Genomic DNA, 14,459 nt, shown 5'->3' on the forward strand with positions numbered 1-14,459 from the left:
AGTATTTAAAAAACTTGAAATACATTGGTAATTCCATTAACGATAGTCAATTTTCAAGTAATTATGTTTGATCGTATAAACAAAAAGGAAACAATGTAAAAGCAATAATTTATCAAATTCAACCCCTACAATATATACTTTTAGGGTATGAATTAGAAATGTCCTTGCGTAATGCTCGGCCTAAGTAATAAGAAAAAATTCAACATACATGAAAACGAGCAAAAGGCTTCATAAATAAATGTTAAAAAAATTCAAATTTCTTTTTTTTTTAATTTAGTAACAAAACAAATGTACTAAAAATTTCGTTGCCTCTGTTGATTTTTACTCTGTGCCTGTGTATTGTGAAGTTTCATCATCGCACTGTAGGTTTCATTTTCTCTCCATCAAGATAACGTTTACGCTCGAGGAAAGTTATTTCCGTCGTCCTCCGTCCGTCAGACATTCCTTTTTACTCTTTTCCATTCCTCGAAAGTCGTGATTTACGTAAATTTCATCTTCCCTTCATTATTTATTTTTGCTACATTTTTCCTTCATTCATGTAGTCAAACACAATTGTGGGGATTTGAAGATATATCAACAATGGATAATACCAACGGCTAAGATTTTCAAGATATTTGTTTGCAAATTCATATACCTATTTACTTAAACTGGGAATTGAGGAAAATATATCCACTAATATAAATATGTTAGCGCTCTATTGTTCTAGATCACAGACATGGGATTTGGTTTCAATATCCGATGCTAACAGTATTAGCAACATGTTAATTAAGTGAGGCTTAGAGTCATGATCGCCGCAGCGCAGTGACGTCACTAAACACTCGCTCGCTTTAATAAGCCGCCAGCGCTTTTGTGCTTTTGAATTTATTACCTCATTTAGTCACTGCTAGCTACGAGTAGTAAAGTAACGTAAACCTTTGCGTTTATTTAGACAAATCAGACTACAACGCTTTTTTTTCATCAAAGATGAGCAAATTGTTATTCCTGAGGACTTGTCACAAGTTGAGTGTTCGCATTGTTGGCAAATAAAAGCAAATGTTTCAGATTGTGTGAGCTTTTAATAAGTTTTATGACTTACGAGCTTGTGACTCGAGTCATCTTCGGGTCTAGACAATGTAACATTTGATTATCGCTATCGATAGTAGAATGGACTAAATGTGTCATGTACTCGTTTATCAAATATACGTGGCATATGGAAAGTTAGTGTCAATACAATAAATTTTCGACGTTTAGACTGTTACTTTGTCTAATCCCCCTGTTCCGTTAAATCAAAAAAGTTTTAAATATTAACAGTGACATCTATTGGTCAAGAGGAATAACATTTTGACATGGAAAAGTGAAGACAAATGAAAGAGTTGTAGTTTTCTCGTAACATCATAGATGGCAGTTATTTTATCCTCTACGTAGTTTTATTTTAAAGTTGACTGGCGGCACCTTATATTTCCTACGAAAACTACTAGCTAGTCTTTTGTTAAATTGTTATTTACGTTCCGTACTTTGATGGTTAGTTATTGTGGCTACTAGAGGGCGGTTTATTTGTTACAGTGAAAATGAGAAACAAATAGCGTTATTACTGAAAAGTCTGAATATTGTGTATCTTGACCGTACTGATCGAACTTATCATTCTAATGTGAATGTCAACTGTCGTAACATTTCTACAATAACATAAATACAGTTCTATCTCATTATCTATGAAAAAACAGAATTGTTCAGTGGAAATTGGAAACCTACGGTCAAGGTATGTATGTTGTAATCAATGTAAATGTACATCCACGTTTATAATTGCAAATTTGATTTAATTTAATTTTACGAGTAAATTATAAGTAATTATATTGATACCACATTTCGGCAGTAACAAATAATTTCCGGCAAACGCATGAATTATCATTTAATTTGCATTCTATTGATATAGCGGCGAGCGGCGAGCGGCGAGCGGCGAGCGGCGAGCGGTACGCACAAAGCGCTGCACACTATGTACATACATACACAGAGTGTAACCGTGTGCGAAATTATATTTGTTATCATAATTATGATCATTCGCATATAAAATAGATAGAGGATTTCGACTGACTTCGGTGATGTTTTGAAATAGCTGAAGCACTTTGAATAGGCAACGGAAAAAAGAAAATTGATCCAATTAAGTACAATTTAGAAAAATATTATTGTTGCGGACCTTTTTGCTATTTTGATAGCTGATGTAGTTTTCTATTATTGACAATCACATTTTATATATTGCTTCTTGACGTTTGGCTGTCGATTACCCTTGTTCTTTCTATTTCTTAATTATTTGTTATTTATTTAAATATAGTCATTTGCAGAGTTATTGGTTTGTTCATTTCATTTTGTTCACTTCATTTTGTTGGTTTCATTTTGGTCCTTCACCCGTAAGTTTCCAGCGTACCTATTTTTCATTACGTAACTTTAGTTATTCATTCATTTCGTAGTATTTGCTTTCATTTTCACTACTTTATTTATTTATTTTTTTCACCTAATGATCACACGCAGTAAAAGTAAAATCATGCCGACAAGCCCTGCGACTAGTTCCCAACATGTAGACACCGTTGCCCCAAGTGAGAAGTCAAAGTCATCACGCTCGTCGTCCACAATTAAGGCTCAAAGGGCCGCCATAGAGGCCCTCGCTCTGCGCCGACGCCTCGAGCACGAACAGGAGCTCGCTGAACACGAGAGGCAACGTGAAAGTCGGCTGGCAGCACTCCGTCGTCAGGTAGAGGAGGGCGAACTGCAGGCCGAACTTGCCGCTCTCGACGCGGAAGCCGCTTCAAGTCGCAGCAGTCGCAGTGGTTCGGCCAGGATCAGCGGAGAAAGAACAGAAAGATGGGTACAAAGTTTACGACAGCCAGTTTGTGTTGGAGAAAATACATTTAATAGAGGCATCCCCGCAGTAGGGCGCGAGCCATTAGTGGCTCCGCCTCCCGGCCACCAGGCATCTCTGCCGGCCACTGGGTCAACTGCATCCCCTATTAACCGTTTTGTTCCTCAGAAGCAACTTTTAAACGTCACTAAAGCATCCAACGTGTCCGTGCTATGCGTTGGCGAAAATACAGTTTTTAGAGGCATCCCCGCAGTAGGGCACGAGCAATTAGTCGTTCCGCCTCCCGGCCACCAGGCATCTCTGCCGGCCACTGGGTCAACTGCATCCCCTATTAACCGTTTTTTTCACCAGAAGCAACTTTCAAACGTCACGAGGCCGTCCGAGGCGGCCGTGCTATGCGTTGGCGAAGATACAGGTAATAGAGGCATTCCCGCAGTAGGGCGCGAGCCATTAGTGGTTCCACCTCCCGGCCACCAGGCATCTCTGCAGGCCACTGGGTCAACTGCATCCCCTATTAACCGTTTTGTTCTTCAGAAGCAACTTTCAAACGTCACAAAAGCGTCCGAGGCGGCCGTGTTAACGCGACCGCTCATATCCACGGAGCTTGATCAGAGTAGCCTTTTTTTTTTTTTTTTTTTTTTTTTTTTTTTTTTTTTTTTTTTTTTTTAACGTTGGGAAATGTGTTAAGCATACCGCCCGCCCTTCGGGGGGGCGGGCGGTTATGTGAGGCTCCCCCGGCGCTAATAGGGGCGCCGGGTATACTCACCAAAACCCAACGGTGTTCCACCTTCTCCGCTTGTGATGGGGCCGTGGGAACGCAATAGCACACCACCACGGCCCCGTCTGCGGATTGCCCGCCACGTGGAGATGCGGCGGGCCCTGCTTCCGCGACGACGCCTTCAGCAGAAGGCGCCGTCGACCTTCGCCGAGGACTCCCCGGAACACGTGGGGAGTCCTACAGCACGGGACCCTTGCGAGGCAGGCGGCGAACCCCGATTCGCCGCCCGCGGGTCCCTCACGGCGGCGCCCTGTCTAGCGCCACAAGGTGCGCCCGACGGCGCCGCCCCGGTCTCCTGCGGCGGATCGGGAGCGAGTCGACGGCGTCTTCCCGCGCCCGCTCCGCCGCTTCTTTCAGCGTCATAACCTCGACGCTGAAAGAGGAGACCGCCTTCCATACCTCCTCCCTGTCTGCCATAGCAGCTGCCATGACAGGCAGGGAGAGGTCCGTCCCAAGGACCGAGGACACGGCGACGCGCTGCTCCGCCCATGCTGGGCATGCCTCGCGCGTGTGTTGCGCCGTGTCCACCTCTCCGGTGCCGCAGTGGTGGCAGTCCGCGGTGGGCTCCCTTTTCACCACCCCACACAGATATGCCCCGAAGCATCCGTGCCCGGTGAGCATCTGAGTGAGGTGGTAGTTGGGGGCCCTGTGGCGGCACTCTACCCACTCCCGCAGGACGGGTCGGATCGCCGCCACCAACTGCCGGCTCGGTCCCGGGGACTCCAGCTCCTCCGCCCACCTCCGGAAGAAGTCGTCGCGAGCCTCCTCCCTCCACTGCTTGACCTCCGACGGATGCGGGCGGAAGTCACTCTCCTTCAATCGCCGATAGACCGCCGCGAGGACCTCGGCCTCGAGCGCCCACGGCGGGCTACCGGCGATCAGGCACGTCGCCTCGTATGACGCCGTACGGTACGCCCGAGCCACTCTCAGCGCCATCACCCGCTGCGGACGTCGCAGCAGGATGCGGTTACGGGCGCTGAGGGATTCCGACCATATGGGCGCCCCGTACAGCGCCATCGACCTCACCACCCCCATATAGAGGCGGCGGCATGTCCCTCCAGGGCCGCCCAGGTTTGGAAGGACCCTTCCGAGAGCACCAGCGGCGGCTACCAGTTTCGGAGCCAAGCGCCGGAAGTGCTCCCGGAAGGCCCATCGACCATCGAGGATGAGTCCTAGGTACTTCATGGTACCTGCGATGGTGATGGGTGTCCCGGCCACCGTTATTTGGGAGCCTCGAGGCGGCCCACGTCGATGCCCATGGAATGCCAGGGCCTCAGACTTGTTGAGCGCCACCTCGAGCCCCAGCCTCCGAATTCGGTGGACCACCTGGGCGACCCCCGCTGTGGCGAGAACCATCGCCTCGCGGTGTGTGCTGCCACGAGCAGTCACGAGGGTGTCGTCGGCGTAGCATATCAGGCCGACCCCCCGCAACATGTCACCGCGCAGCACCCAGTCGTAACCGATGTTCCACAGGAACGGTCCTAAGACCGATCCCTGTGGAACACCGCACGACATGGCCCGTCAGGCCCAGCCGTCTCTCGTGGGGTACACCACAGCCCTTCCGATAAAATAGTCCCGGATCAGCCTTTGCAGGTGGCCCGGAACACGGAAGTGCTGCAGTGCTTCCATCACCGCCGTCCAGGGCAGCGTGTTGAAGGCGTTTGAAATATCCAACGACACAGCCACCAACACGCCGCCCTGTGCGACTACCTCCTCGGCTAGGCCCTTGAGTCGGGACACCGCGTCGATGGTCGACCGGCCACAGCGGAATCCGAACTGCGCGTCGCTCAGATTTATGTGCTCGGCGAGACGAGCAACGAGCACGCGCTCGAAGAGTTTACTCGGCTCGCCGAGCAACACAATCGGCCGATACGCCGATGCCTGGTCGGGCGGGCGGTCATCCTTCTTTAGAAGGACGAGCCTACCTTCCTTCCACGAGCTGGGGAACCGGCCCTTCTCCAGGCATTTGGTGAAAAGGGCCATAATCCGCCCCCCGAGCTCGGGAAGCGCCAGGTATAGTACCCGACCAGGCACACCGTCCATCCCGGGGGCGGTCTTCTTGAGGCGGAGCTTTACGGCGGCGTCCATCACCTCCTGCTCGGACACCGGCTCCACCTCATCGTTGACCCCCTCTCCTTCCTCCTCCGCCGGCAAGGCAGACCCTACCCGGTGCGGAAAGAGAGCCCCGACCACTTCCTCCGCCAACTGTGGCTCCATGGTAGTTGTTATGGGTGGAGCCCAGGGTCGAAGCTTCTTCCGCACTGCTCGGTACGGTCTGCCCCACGGGTCCTCCTCCAGCGTTTGGAGCCACTCCTCCCACGCTCCCTGCTTGGCCTTCGCAATGGCGACCTGGAGAGCGAGGCAGTCGGCTCTGTACGCCTGGTACAGCTCCTCCTCCATACTCTGATCCCGGACTCGACGCCTTCGGCAGCGAGTGTACCGGCGGCGCGACGCCACACACGCCCGTCGTAACTCGCGCAGCTCTGGGCGCCACCAGTACACTCGCCGGCGCGGACGAAACGGTTGGGCCCTCGGCATAGACGAGTCGCAGACGTTGGCCAGCAACTCGCCCAGCCGGTCCGCTTCCGCGTCCACGTTCTCGGCGGAATCGATGGGATCAGAGTCGGCTGTCCAGCTTGCGACTATGGCCGCCTCCTTTGCCATCTCTCGATCCAGGCGCCCTAGCACCCAGCGCGGGCCATCCCCGGCCGTGGTGCGTGGCGAGTTTGTCGTGGCCGAGGCGGAAGTGGAGAGATCGAATCGAATATAACGATGATCCGACAACGTCTCCACACCCACCTCGACCTTCCATCCACAGATTTTGGGCACCAAGGCCGGGGATGCGAAGGAGAGGTCCACGATGGACCCCCCCTGTTGGCGCACGCAGGTCAGCTCCCTTCCTCTATTGAGGAGCATCAGCCCCGACGCGGCCGCCCAGTCCTCCAGCTCTTCCCCCCTCGGGTTCGTCGCGGGAGATCCCCAAGCCGTTGATTTGGCGTTGAAGTCCCCCGCGACGATCACGGGGAGGTGGGAGACCCGCGCCGTAAGCGCCTGCACCTCTGCGAGGGCGCGTTCGAAGTCGGCGAGGGGCCAGCTGGGTGGGAAGTATACCCCCACTATGGCCACTCCCCCGACGACCACGAGCACGCTTCCCGTGCCTCTCGCTACCTTCCGGAGAGGGGGGGAGCCGCCGCGAGCCGGAGCGGAGATGGCCACCAGGTTGCCGACATCACCCGCCCAGTCGTCCCGAGAGGGGATGACGTACGGGTCGGCAACCACCACTACATTTATCAACCACTGCGCCATGGTTTGGGCCAGCAGGTCCTGTGCTCGGGCGCAGTGGTTGATGTTACATTGTAGGAGTCGGATGGTGTCCATTTACGAACTGGTGTCCATCCGCTCCACTCCGGCCTTCTTGGCCTTGCGCCGAGGCCATCGCTTAGGCGCACCTCTCTCTTTGCGCGCCGACTTCTGTCCGGCGGTGACGCAGCCGTCGCCGCCGATCGAGTGGCCCGCCGGTTTGCCCGCCGCCTCACAGACGGGGCAGTTCGGGTCTGCCGAACAGTCTCGCGCCCGGTGATCCGGCTTTCCGCAGCGGAAACACAACTTGCTGCGGTCCACCTCACACTGGCACTTGGCACCCATGTGCCCCGTCTCGAGGCAGCGGAAGCACCGCGTCGGCCGCGGGGCGAGCAGCACCACCCTGGCCGAGGTCCAGCCGACCCTCACGCGACCAGCGTCGGTCACCTTTTTGGCGGCCGCCACCGGCACGCTCAGCCAGAGGGAGCCATCCCCCCTCGGGCCGAAGGCGAGCTTGCCCGACCTTATAGAGTCGGCCGCGCAGCCTCCCTCTCTGGCCACTGACTCCACGACCTCGGCCGCGGTGACAGAGTCGTCGAGGCCAGTGATGCGCACTTCTGCGCATTTCACCGGCCGGCCGATCCTGACCTTCTCCGGGCCGAGCACCTCCCTGAGTTTAGCGGCCAGAGAGTCGGCCTTTTCCGGGGCTGCATCGCCCCCCACCTCCAACATTCGGGCGCCCGTGGCCGCCCTGCGGAACTTGACGTCGGCGATGCCGAGTTCCGCGAGGTTAATGCGGCTCTTCGCCTCGGCCAAGACCGTGGCATACGTAGCGCCACTCTCTTCTGCTCCCGGAGCGAGAGTGAGGGTGACCGCCGCGGTCTTTGGGGCCCGTAGTTTGACCTTCGGTCTTTCGGGGGGGCGAGTCTTGTCCGGCCCCTTGGACGCCTTCTTGGCCGCTTTCTTAGCCCCGCGGGACACTACCGTAGTCCACGGGGCTTCGGCGGGCGTAGGGGCAGACTTGTCCCTTGCCTGTGCGGCCTCTTTAGCGGCCAGGCTCGGCTGCTTCTTCTTCTTCTTCTTCTTTTTGTTTTTGGGCGGAGCCTCGCCTGGGGCCGCCGCCGAAGTTGTCGCCCGATCCTGGGCCCCGGTGCCCGATGTTGTGGGCAGGGGCTCTTTGGTCGCCCCCTTTTTCGCCTTATGGAGCGAAGCGGTGGCGGCGACATCTTCCTCTCTCCTATCCGCCGCCAGCGGGGGCCGGCGCCGCGGTTCGGGGAGGAGACGATCCTCTAGTCCTGCCAGCCTGGCGTTTAGTATGGTGCCAAACTTTTCCACGTTGGCACGCGATACTTCATCCAGCAGCTGCCGGATATCTGCTTCGCCAGGCTGGGCAGGTCGGCGCTTGTCGATGTCTTTGAGTTCGCGCCTTAGCTCCTCCATGTCTCTTTGGAGGCGCGCGTTTGCTGCTTCCAGCCGCGACACCTCCTCAGACATCGTCCGCTCTCTTAGCTGAGAGACGGCGGCCTTGATGTTTGCCGCCGCCTCCTTCAGCGCTTTCACCAGTGTCCCCTTTATGTTGGTGGACTTGGTTGCCACGTCCAGTATCGTTTTGAGTGATGCCTCAACGCATTTGTTGAGGGCAACACTCGTCTGGTCCTCCTCGGTTTCCACCAGCGAGAGGTGAGCCGGGCCGGATGGTATGGAGGCCCTTGCCTCTCTCGCTGTGCGCAGCGCTGCGGCCACCTCGTCCTCGGCTGACTTCGTATTGAGGGGCCGGCCCCGTCCTCGTTTTGATTTATGGGCCGCCCCCTTAGCGTGAGCAGCACCATTTGTCTCCTCCGGGTCAGAAGGGCCCCTTCCTCTTTTGAGGTAGGCCCTTCTGTTGGACTCTCCGGACACGACCGACATGTAGCTGGCGGCCGAAGAGTCCGAGTCGAAATCGGTATTGGACGCCGTAGCGCCCCTGTCCAATCCAAACGAGTCGCAGCGCGTCAGCATGACCCTCAGCGTGCGCCCGGTATCTACGAGAGACTCTAGCCACTGACCACTCCCACTCTGCGTCGGTGTGCTCGAGTCTCCGCTAACTTCCTCACTTAAATCTGTGTTCTTTCCGCTTGCTTCAATATCCATTTCCGTTTCCAAGGTCGTCGTGTATCCATAGCACTCTTTGCCCCCCCCAGAATACGAGGGGCAGCCCGCGGCCGAGGCCGCGGGGAGGGATTCTCCTCCGGCAATGCCGGAGGTACCCTCCTGGGGTATATCTGTTTTTAAGGTTGCCATTTCATACCGTTTTCCAGTGTTGTCGGACACCGGAAACCGCCTTTAATACGGGGTGTGGTCCCCATGACGCGCGGCCTACAAGGCCGCCATCCTCCGACCCCTCGGGGTCCACTGGTGTTCCCCGCGGGCCTGTCCGGTATGGGAGGCCCTGTCCGGCATAGCCCCGCGGGAAAACACCCCTCCACTCCGCGCGGCGGCACCTCGGTGCACGTCGCGCCCAGCACCGCCCAGTGGGCGTGCTTGGACCCCGTCCAGGGCCTGCGCTAAACGCAGGACCCGGCAAGAGCCCCATAGTGTCCGCGGGCCTTCCCGGTATGGGTAGCCCTGTCCGGTTTAGCCCCGCAGACCCTATCTCCCTCCCGGCCAGTTGTTAGCCTCCCCACATAAGGTGGGGAGTTTCCAGGGTGCACCACGAGGAGGTCACCGGCCACCGCACCCCTGATCAGAGTAGCCTGCTTCAAGCTGTTGCTGACACTGCAGCTGCGGCCAAGGCGCTTGCTACTTCGCACCGTCATAAACATAAGATAGAATTGTTTCCTTTTGACGGAGACGCCTTAACATGGCTACATTTTAAACGTATTTTTGATTTAACCAAAAGCAATTTTTCAGATATTGAAAATATTAGTAGGTTACAAAATGCACTTCGCGGCGCGGCCCGAGATGCAGTCGCGTCACTGTTGCTGGCTACAGACGACCCGACCGATATAATTAGAGCTCTGGAGGAGAACTTCGCTCGCCCTGAAATTATAGTATTTAAGGAAGTCTCCGCTCTAAAAAATTTACCACGTTTGGGAAATTACTTAAAAGAATTAATTACGATAACGAATAAGGTACGTAATTCTATATCTTCTTTTAGGAGGCTCTATTTCTCCCATTTTGGCGTGTACCATCCTTGGAAACGTAAGCTTCGTGTAGTTCACGACGCCGCAACCACGAATGAGGGCGTCAGCCTAAACTCTTTGTTGCTACCTGGTCCAGACCTGCTTCAGCCCTTGTTAGGTATTTTACTTCGGTTTCGCGAGGGCCGTATCGCTCTCACTGCTGATATCTGGGAAATGTTCCCTCAAGTAAGGATCAGGGAGCAAGATAAGGACGCTCCAATAGTTGTAAAGGGTCGAATTTTATTTCAACAAACGTGGAGGTCTAATGTCGACTGGGACACCGAGTTCCAACCCACGGAAGCATTAAGGTGGTCTGATTGGTTTCACGAGCTGTCAAAAGTTACTTCTTTGGAAATTCCACGTTGGTATTCTAACTCTAAAAACTCTGAACCAACTCAAAGGGAGTTACACGTTTTTGCTGATGCAAGTGAGCTCGCGTACGCATGTGTCGCTTATTGGCGTCTTTTGTACTCAGACGGCAGCATCGAGCTTTCTCTCATCTCTAGTAAGGCAAGAGTTACACCCTTGAAACCTACCTCTATCCCACGTTTAGAGCTCCAGGCCGCTTTAATAGCTTCTCGTCTCGCGGTCACCATTAAGGACAGTCATAGAAAACAACCGACACATACCTTCTTTTGGACTGATTCTATGACAGTCCTTCAGTGGTTACGTAGTGACGCGCGCTCTTTTAAGCCTTTTGTTGCCCATCGTTTAGGCGAAATTATTGTAAACTCTTGCGTCAGAGACTGACGATGGGTACCAACAGACTTGAATGTGCCGATGACGCTACCAGAACGCAATCAATTAACCTCGACGCGTAACAGATGGTTTCGCGGACCATCTTTTCGTTTTAAATCCGTTGAGGACTGGCCTACAGAGCCGAGGTATCACCAAATACCGATGAACTCAAGACCAATAGTTTTGTCACGTCACGCCACGGCATACCAACCTCAAATCGACCAGAAGTGGGGAGACGTCTAGCAGAACGCGATCAATTAACCTCGACGCGTCCCACAGATGGTTTCGCGGACCATCTTTTCTATTTAAATCCTTTGAGGACTGGCCTACAGAGCCGAGGTATGCCTCACCAAATACCGATGAACTCAAGACCAATAGTTTTGAGTTGGTCGGACTAACTTCCTTTGTCGAAGAGTTACCGACACCTGTCACAGCTATTTTTGCCAATTTTAGTAATTGGCAGCGCTTATTACGTGCCACAGCCCGGGTACTTCAAGCTGCGGCAAAGTTTGGTGTAATTTTGGCTTCCTTTAGAAATTCTAAATTGAAAGGCGATGTTGTTTGTGCCCGCCATCCTTCAGCGTCCACTACCCTATCACCTCTTAGTGCAGATTTAATAAAGGCCGCTGAAAGGCAAATTCTGCAACGAACACAGCTCGAGAGCTTTTCCATAGAATTTCTTCATGTCCTGAATTCGAAGCCTATTCCTCCGAACAGTCGTCTTAGAAAACTGTCACCCGCTTTGGGAGAGGACAAATTACTACGGTTAGCCGGAAGAATCAAAGCCGCAGAAGGCATTGATCCTGACACACGCTTTCCCATCCTTCTTGACGGTCGTCACCCAATTGTACGTTTATTGGTACAGTTTTATCATCGAAAAGCGGGTCATGCAAATTATGAACTAGTCGTGAACGAATTAAGACAAAAATACTGGTTGTTAGGGCTGAGGAACACAGTGAGAACAGTAGCTAAAGAGTGTCTACTCTGCAGAATTAGAAAGTCCTTGCCGGTAAACCCGAAAACAGGAGATCTGCCACCTGAAAGATTAGCTCACCATCGACGGCCCTTTACTTTTACGGGCCTGGACTACTTCGGCCCCATAAGCGTCACTATCGGGCGCAGGCATGAAAAACGTTATGTGGCTCTTTTCACCTGTTTAACTGTCAGAGCTCTTCACCTGGAGATGGTACATAGTCTATCAACTGACTCTGCCATCATGGCTATTAGAAGGTTCATTGCAAGACGGGGCTCTCCAGATACTATTTTTTCGGACAACGGAACCTGCTTTGTTGGTGCCAATCGCATTCTCAGAGAGTTCTACGGTGTAAATGTCGAAGATTTCATGAGCACTCAAGGAATACGCTGGAAGTTCACCCCACCAGCAGCACCTAATTTTGGAGGATGTTGGGAGCGCTTGGTGCGATCAGTTAAAGTAGCTCTGAACGCAACATTAACCGAACGAGCTCCAAAAGAAGAAACCCTAAGCAGTTTACTAGCCGAGGCAGAAGCCATTGTCAATTCACGTCCATTAACTCATGTATCTACAGATCCTGACGACCCGACAACACTCACACCATTTCATTTCTTAATCGGTTCTTCGTCCATGCAGACCCTACCTACTGCCTTGAATGATCACGATTTGGTCAGCCGTTCTGAATGGAGGAAAGCATTGAGGCTAGCGGATCATTTTTGGTCACGTTGGATGCGCGAGGTTCTCCCGACACTACAACTACGTGAGCAGCCAAGAGGCAACCGCAGTTCAACAGCTCTTCAAGAGGGTGACATAGTGATCATAGCTGATTCTAACTTACCCCGTGGGACATGGCCACGAGGCCGTGTCGCGAAAACGTACTGTGGGAAAGATCAGGTGATAAGGGTAGTGGTCGTAACAACAGCAGGGGGTATGCTACGCCGACCCGTACGAAAGCTGGTTAGGCTCTCCACCTAAGGCCTTGACTGACCTTGGTTTGAATAACCAGTTTGTGCTTAGCTGCACGAGGGGGAGGATGTTGCGGACCTCTTTGCTTTTTTGATAGCCGATGTAGTTTTCTATTATTGACAATCACATTTTATATGCTTCTTGACGTTTGGCTGTCGAATACCCTTTTTCTTTCTGTTTGTTAATTATTTGTTATTTATTTAAATATAGTCATTTGCAGAGTAATTGGTTTGTTCATTTCATTTTGTTCGTTTCATTTTGGTCCTTTTTCTATTAGATGTTGCGGACCTTTTTGCTATTTTGATAGCTTATGTAGTTTTCTATTATTGACAATCACATTTTATATGCTTCTTGACGTTTGGCTGTCGAATACCCTTTTTCTTTCTGTTTGTTAATTATTTGTTATTTATTTAAATATAGTCATTTGCAGAGTAATTGGTTTGTTCATTTCATTTTGTTGGTTTCATTTTGGTCCTTCACCCGTAAGTTTCCAGCGTACCTATTTTTCATTACGTAACTTTAGTTATTCATTCATTTCGTAGTATTTGCTTTCATTTTCAGTACTTTATTTATTTATTTATTTTTTCACCTAATGATCACCCGCAGTAAAAGTAAAATCATGCCGACAAGCCCTGCGACTAGTTCCCAACATGTAGACACCGTTGCCCCAAGTGAGAAGTCTAAATCAAAGTCATCACGCTCGTCGTCCACAATTAGGGCTCAAAGGGCAGCCGTAGAGGCCCTCGCTCTGCGCCGACGTCTTGAGCACGAGCAGGAGCTCGCTGAAAATGACAGGCAGCGTGAGTTACAGCTGGCAGAAAGCGAGAGGCAGCGTGAGCTGCAGCTCGCTGAACACGAGAGGCAACGTGAAAGTCGACTGGCAGCACTCCGTCAGCAGGTGGAGGAGGGCGAACTGCAGGCCGAACTTGCCGCTCTCGACGCGGAAGCCGCTTCAAGTCGCAGCAGTCGCAGTGGTTCGGCCAGGATCAGCGGAGAAAGAACAGAAAGATGGGTACAAAGTTTAGGACAGCCAGTTTGCGTTGGCGAAAATACAGTTATTAGAGGCATCCCTGCAGTAGGGCGCGAGCAAGTAATGGTTCCGCCTCCCGGCCACCAGGCATCTCTGCCGGCCACTGGGTCAACTGCATCCCCTATTAATCGTTTTGTTCTTCAGAAGCAACTTTCAAACGTCACTAAAGCGTCCGAGGCGGCCGTGTTAACGCGACCGCTCATTTCCACGGAGCTTGATCAGAGTAGCCTGCTTCAAGCTGTTGCTGACACTGCAGCTGCGGCCAAGGCGCTTGCTACTTCGCACCGTCATAAACATAAGATGGAATTGTTTCCTTTCGACGGAGACGCCTTAACATGGCTACATTTTAAACGTATTTTTGATTTAACCAAAAGCAATTTTTCAGATATTGAAAATATTAGTAGGTTACAAAATGTACTTCGCGGCGCGGCCCGAGATGCAGTCGCGTCACTGTTGCTGGCTACAGACGACCCGACCGATATAATTAGAGCTCTGGAGGAGAACTTCGCTCGCCCTGAAACTATAGTATTTAAGGAAGTCTCCGCTCTAAAAAATTTACCACGTTTGGGAAATTACTTACAAGAATTAATTACGATAACGAATAAGGTACGTAATTCTATATCTTCTTTTAGGAGGCTCTATTTATCCCATTTTGGCGTGTACCATCCTTGGAAACGTAAGCT

At 52.0% G+C, this 14,459-nt stretch overlaps 1 protein-coding gene across 1 annotated transcript; it reads right to left on the minus strand.

Moving 5' to 3' along the window:
- Positions 1 to 6,986: 6,986 nt before the first annotated feature.
- Positions 6,987 to 9,188, minus strand: LOC106708942. The gene has a single exon (XM_045680880.1). The coding sequence runs from the start codon at positions 9,186 to 9,188 to the stop codon at positions 6,987 to 6,989; it is 2,202 nt and encodes a 733-aa protein (XP_045536836.1).
- Positions 9,189 to 14,459: the final 5,271 nt, after the last annotated feature.

The sequence above is a fragment of the Papilio machaon genome, chromosome 2 (genome assembly GCF_912999745.1).
Source record: "Papilio machaon chromosome 2, ilPapMach1.1, whole genome shotgun sequence".
Lineage (NCBI taxonomy): Eukaryota > Metazoa > Arthropoda > Insecta > Lepidoptera > Papilionidae > Papilio > Papilio machaon.

Bases quoted from the DNA above. Each gene is read 5' to 3' on its own strand.
- LOC106708942 (XM_045680880.1), bottom strand. From the start codon at position 9,188: ATGGCAACCTTAAAAACAGATATACCCCAGGAGGGTACCTCCGGCATT.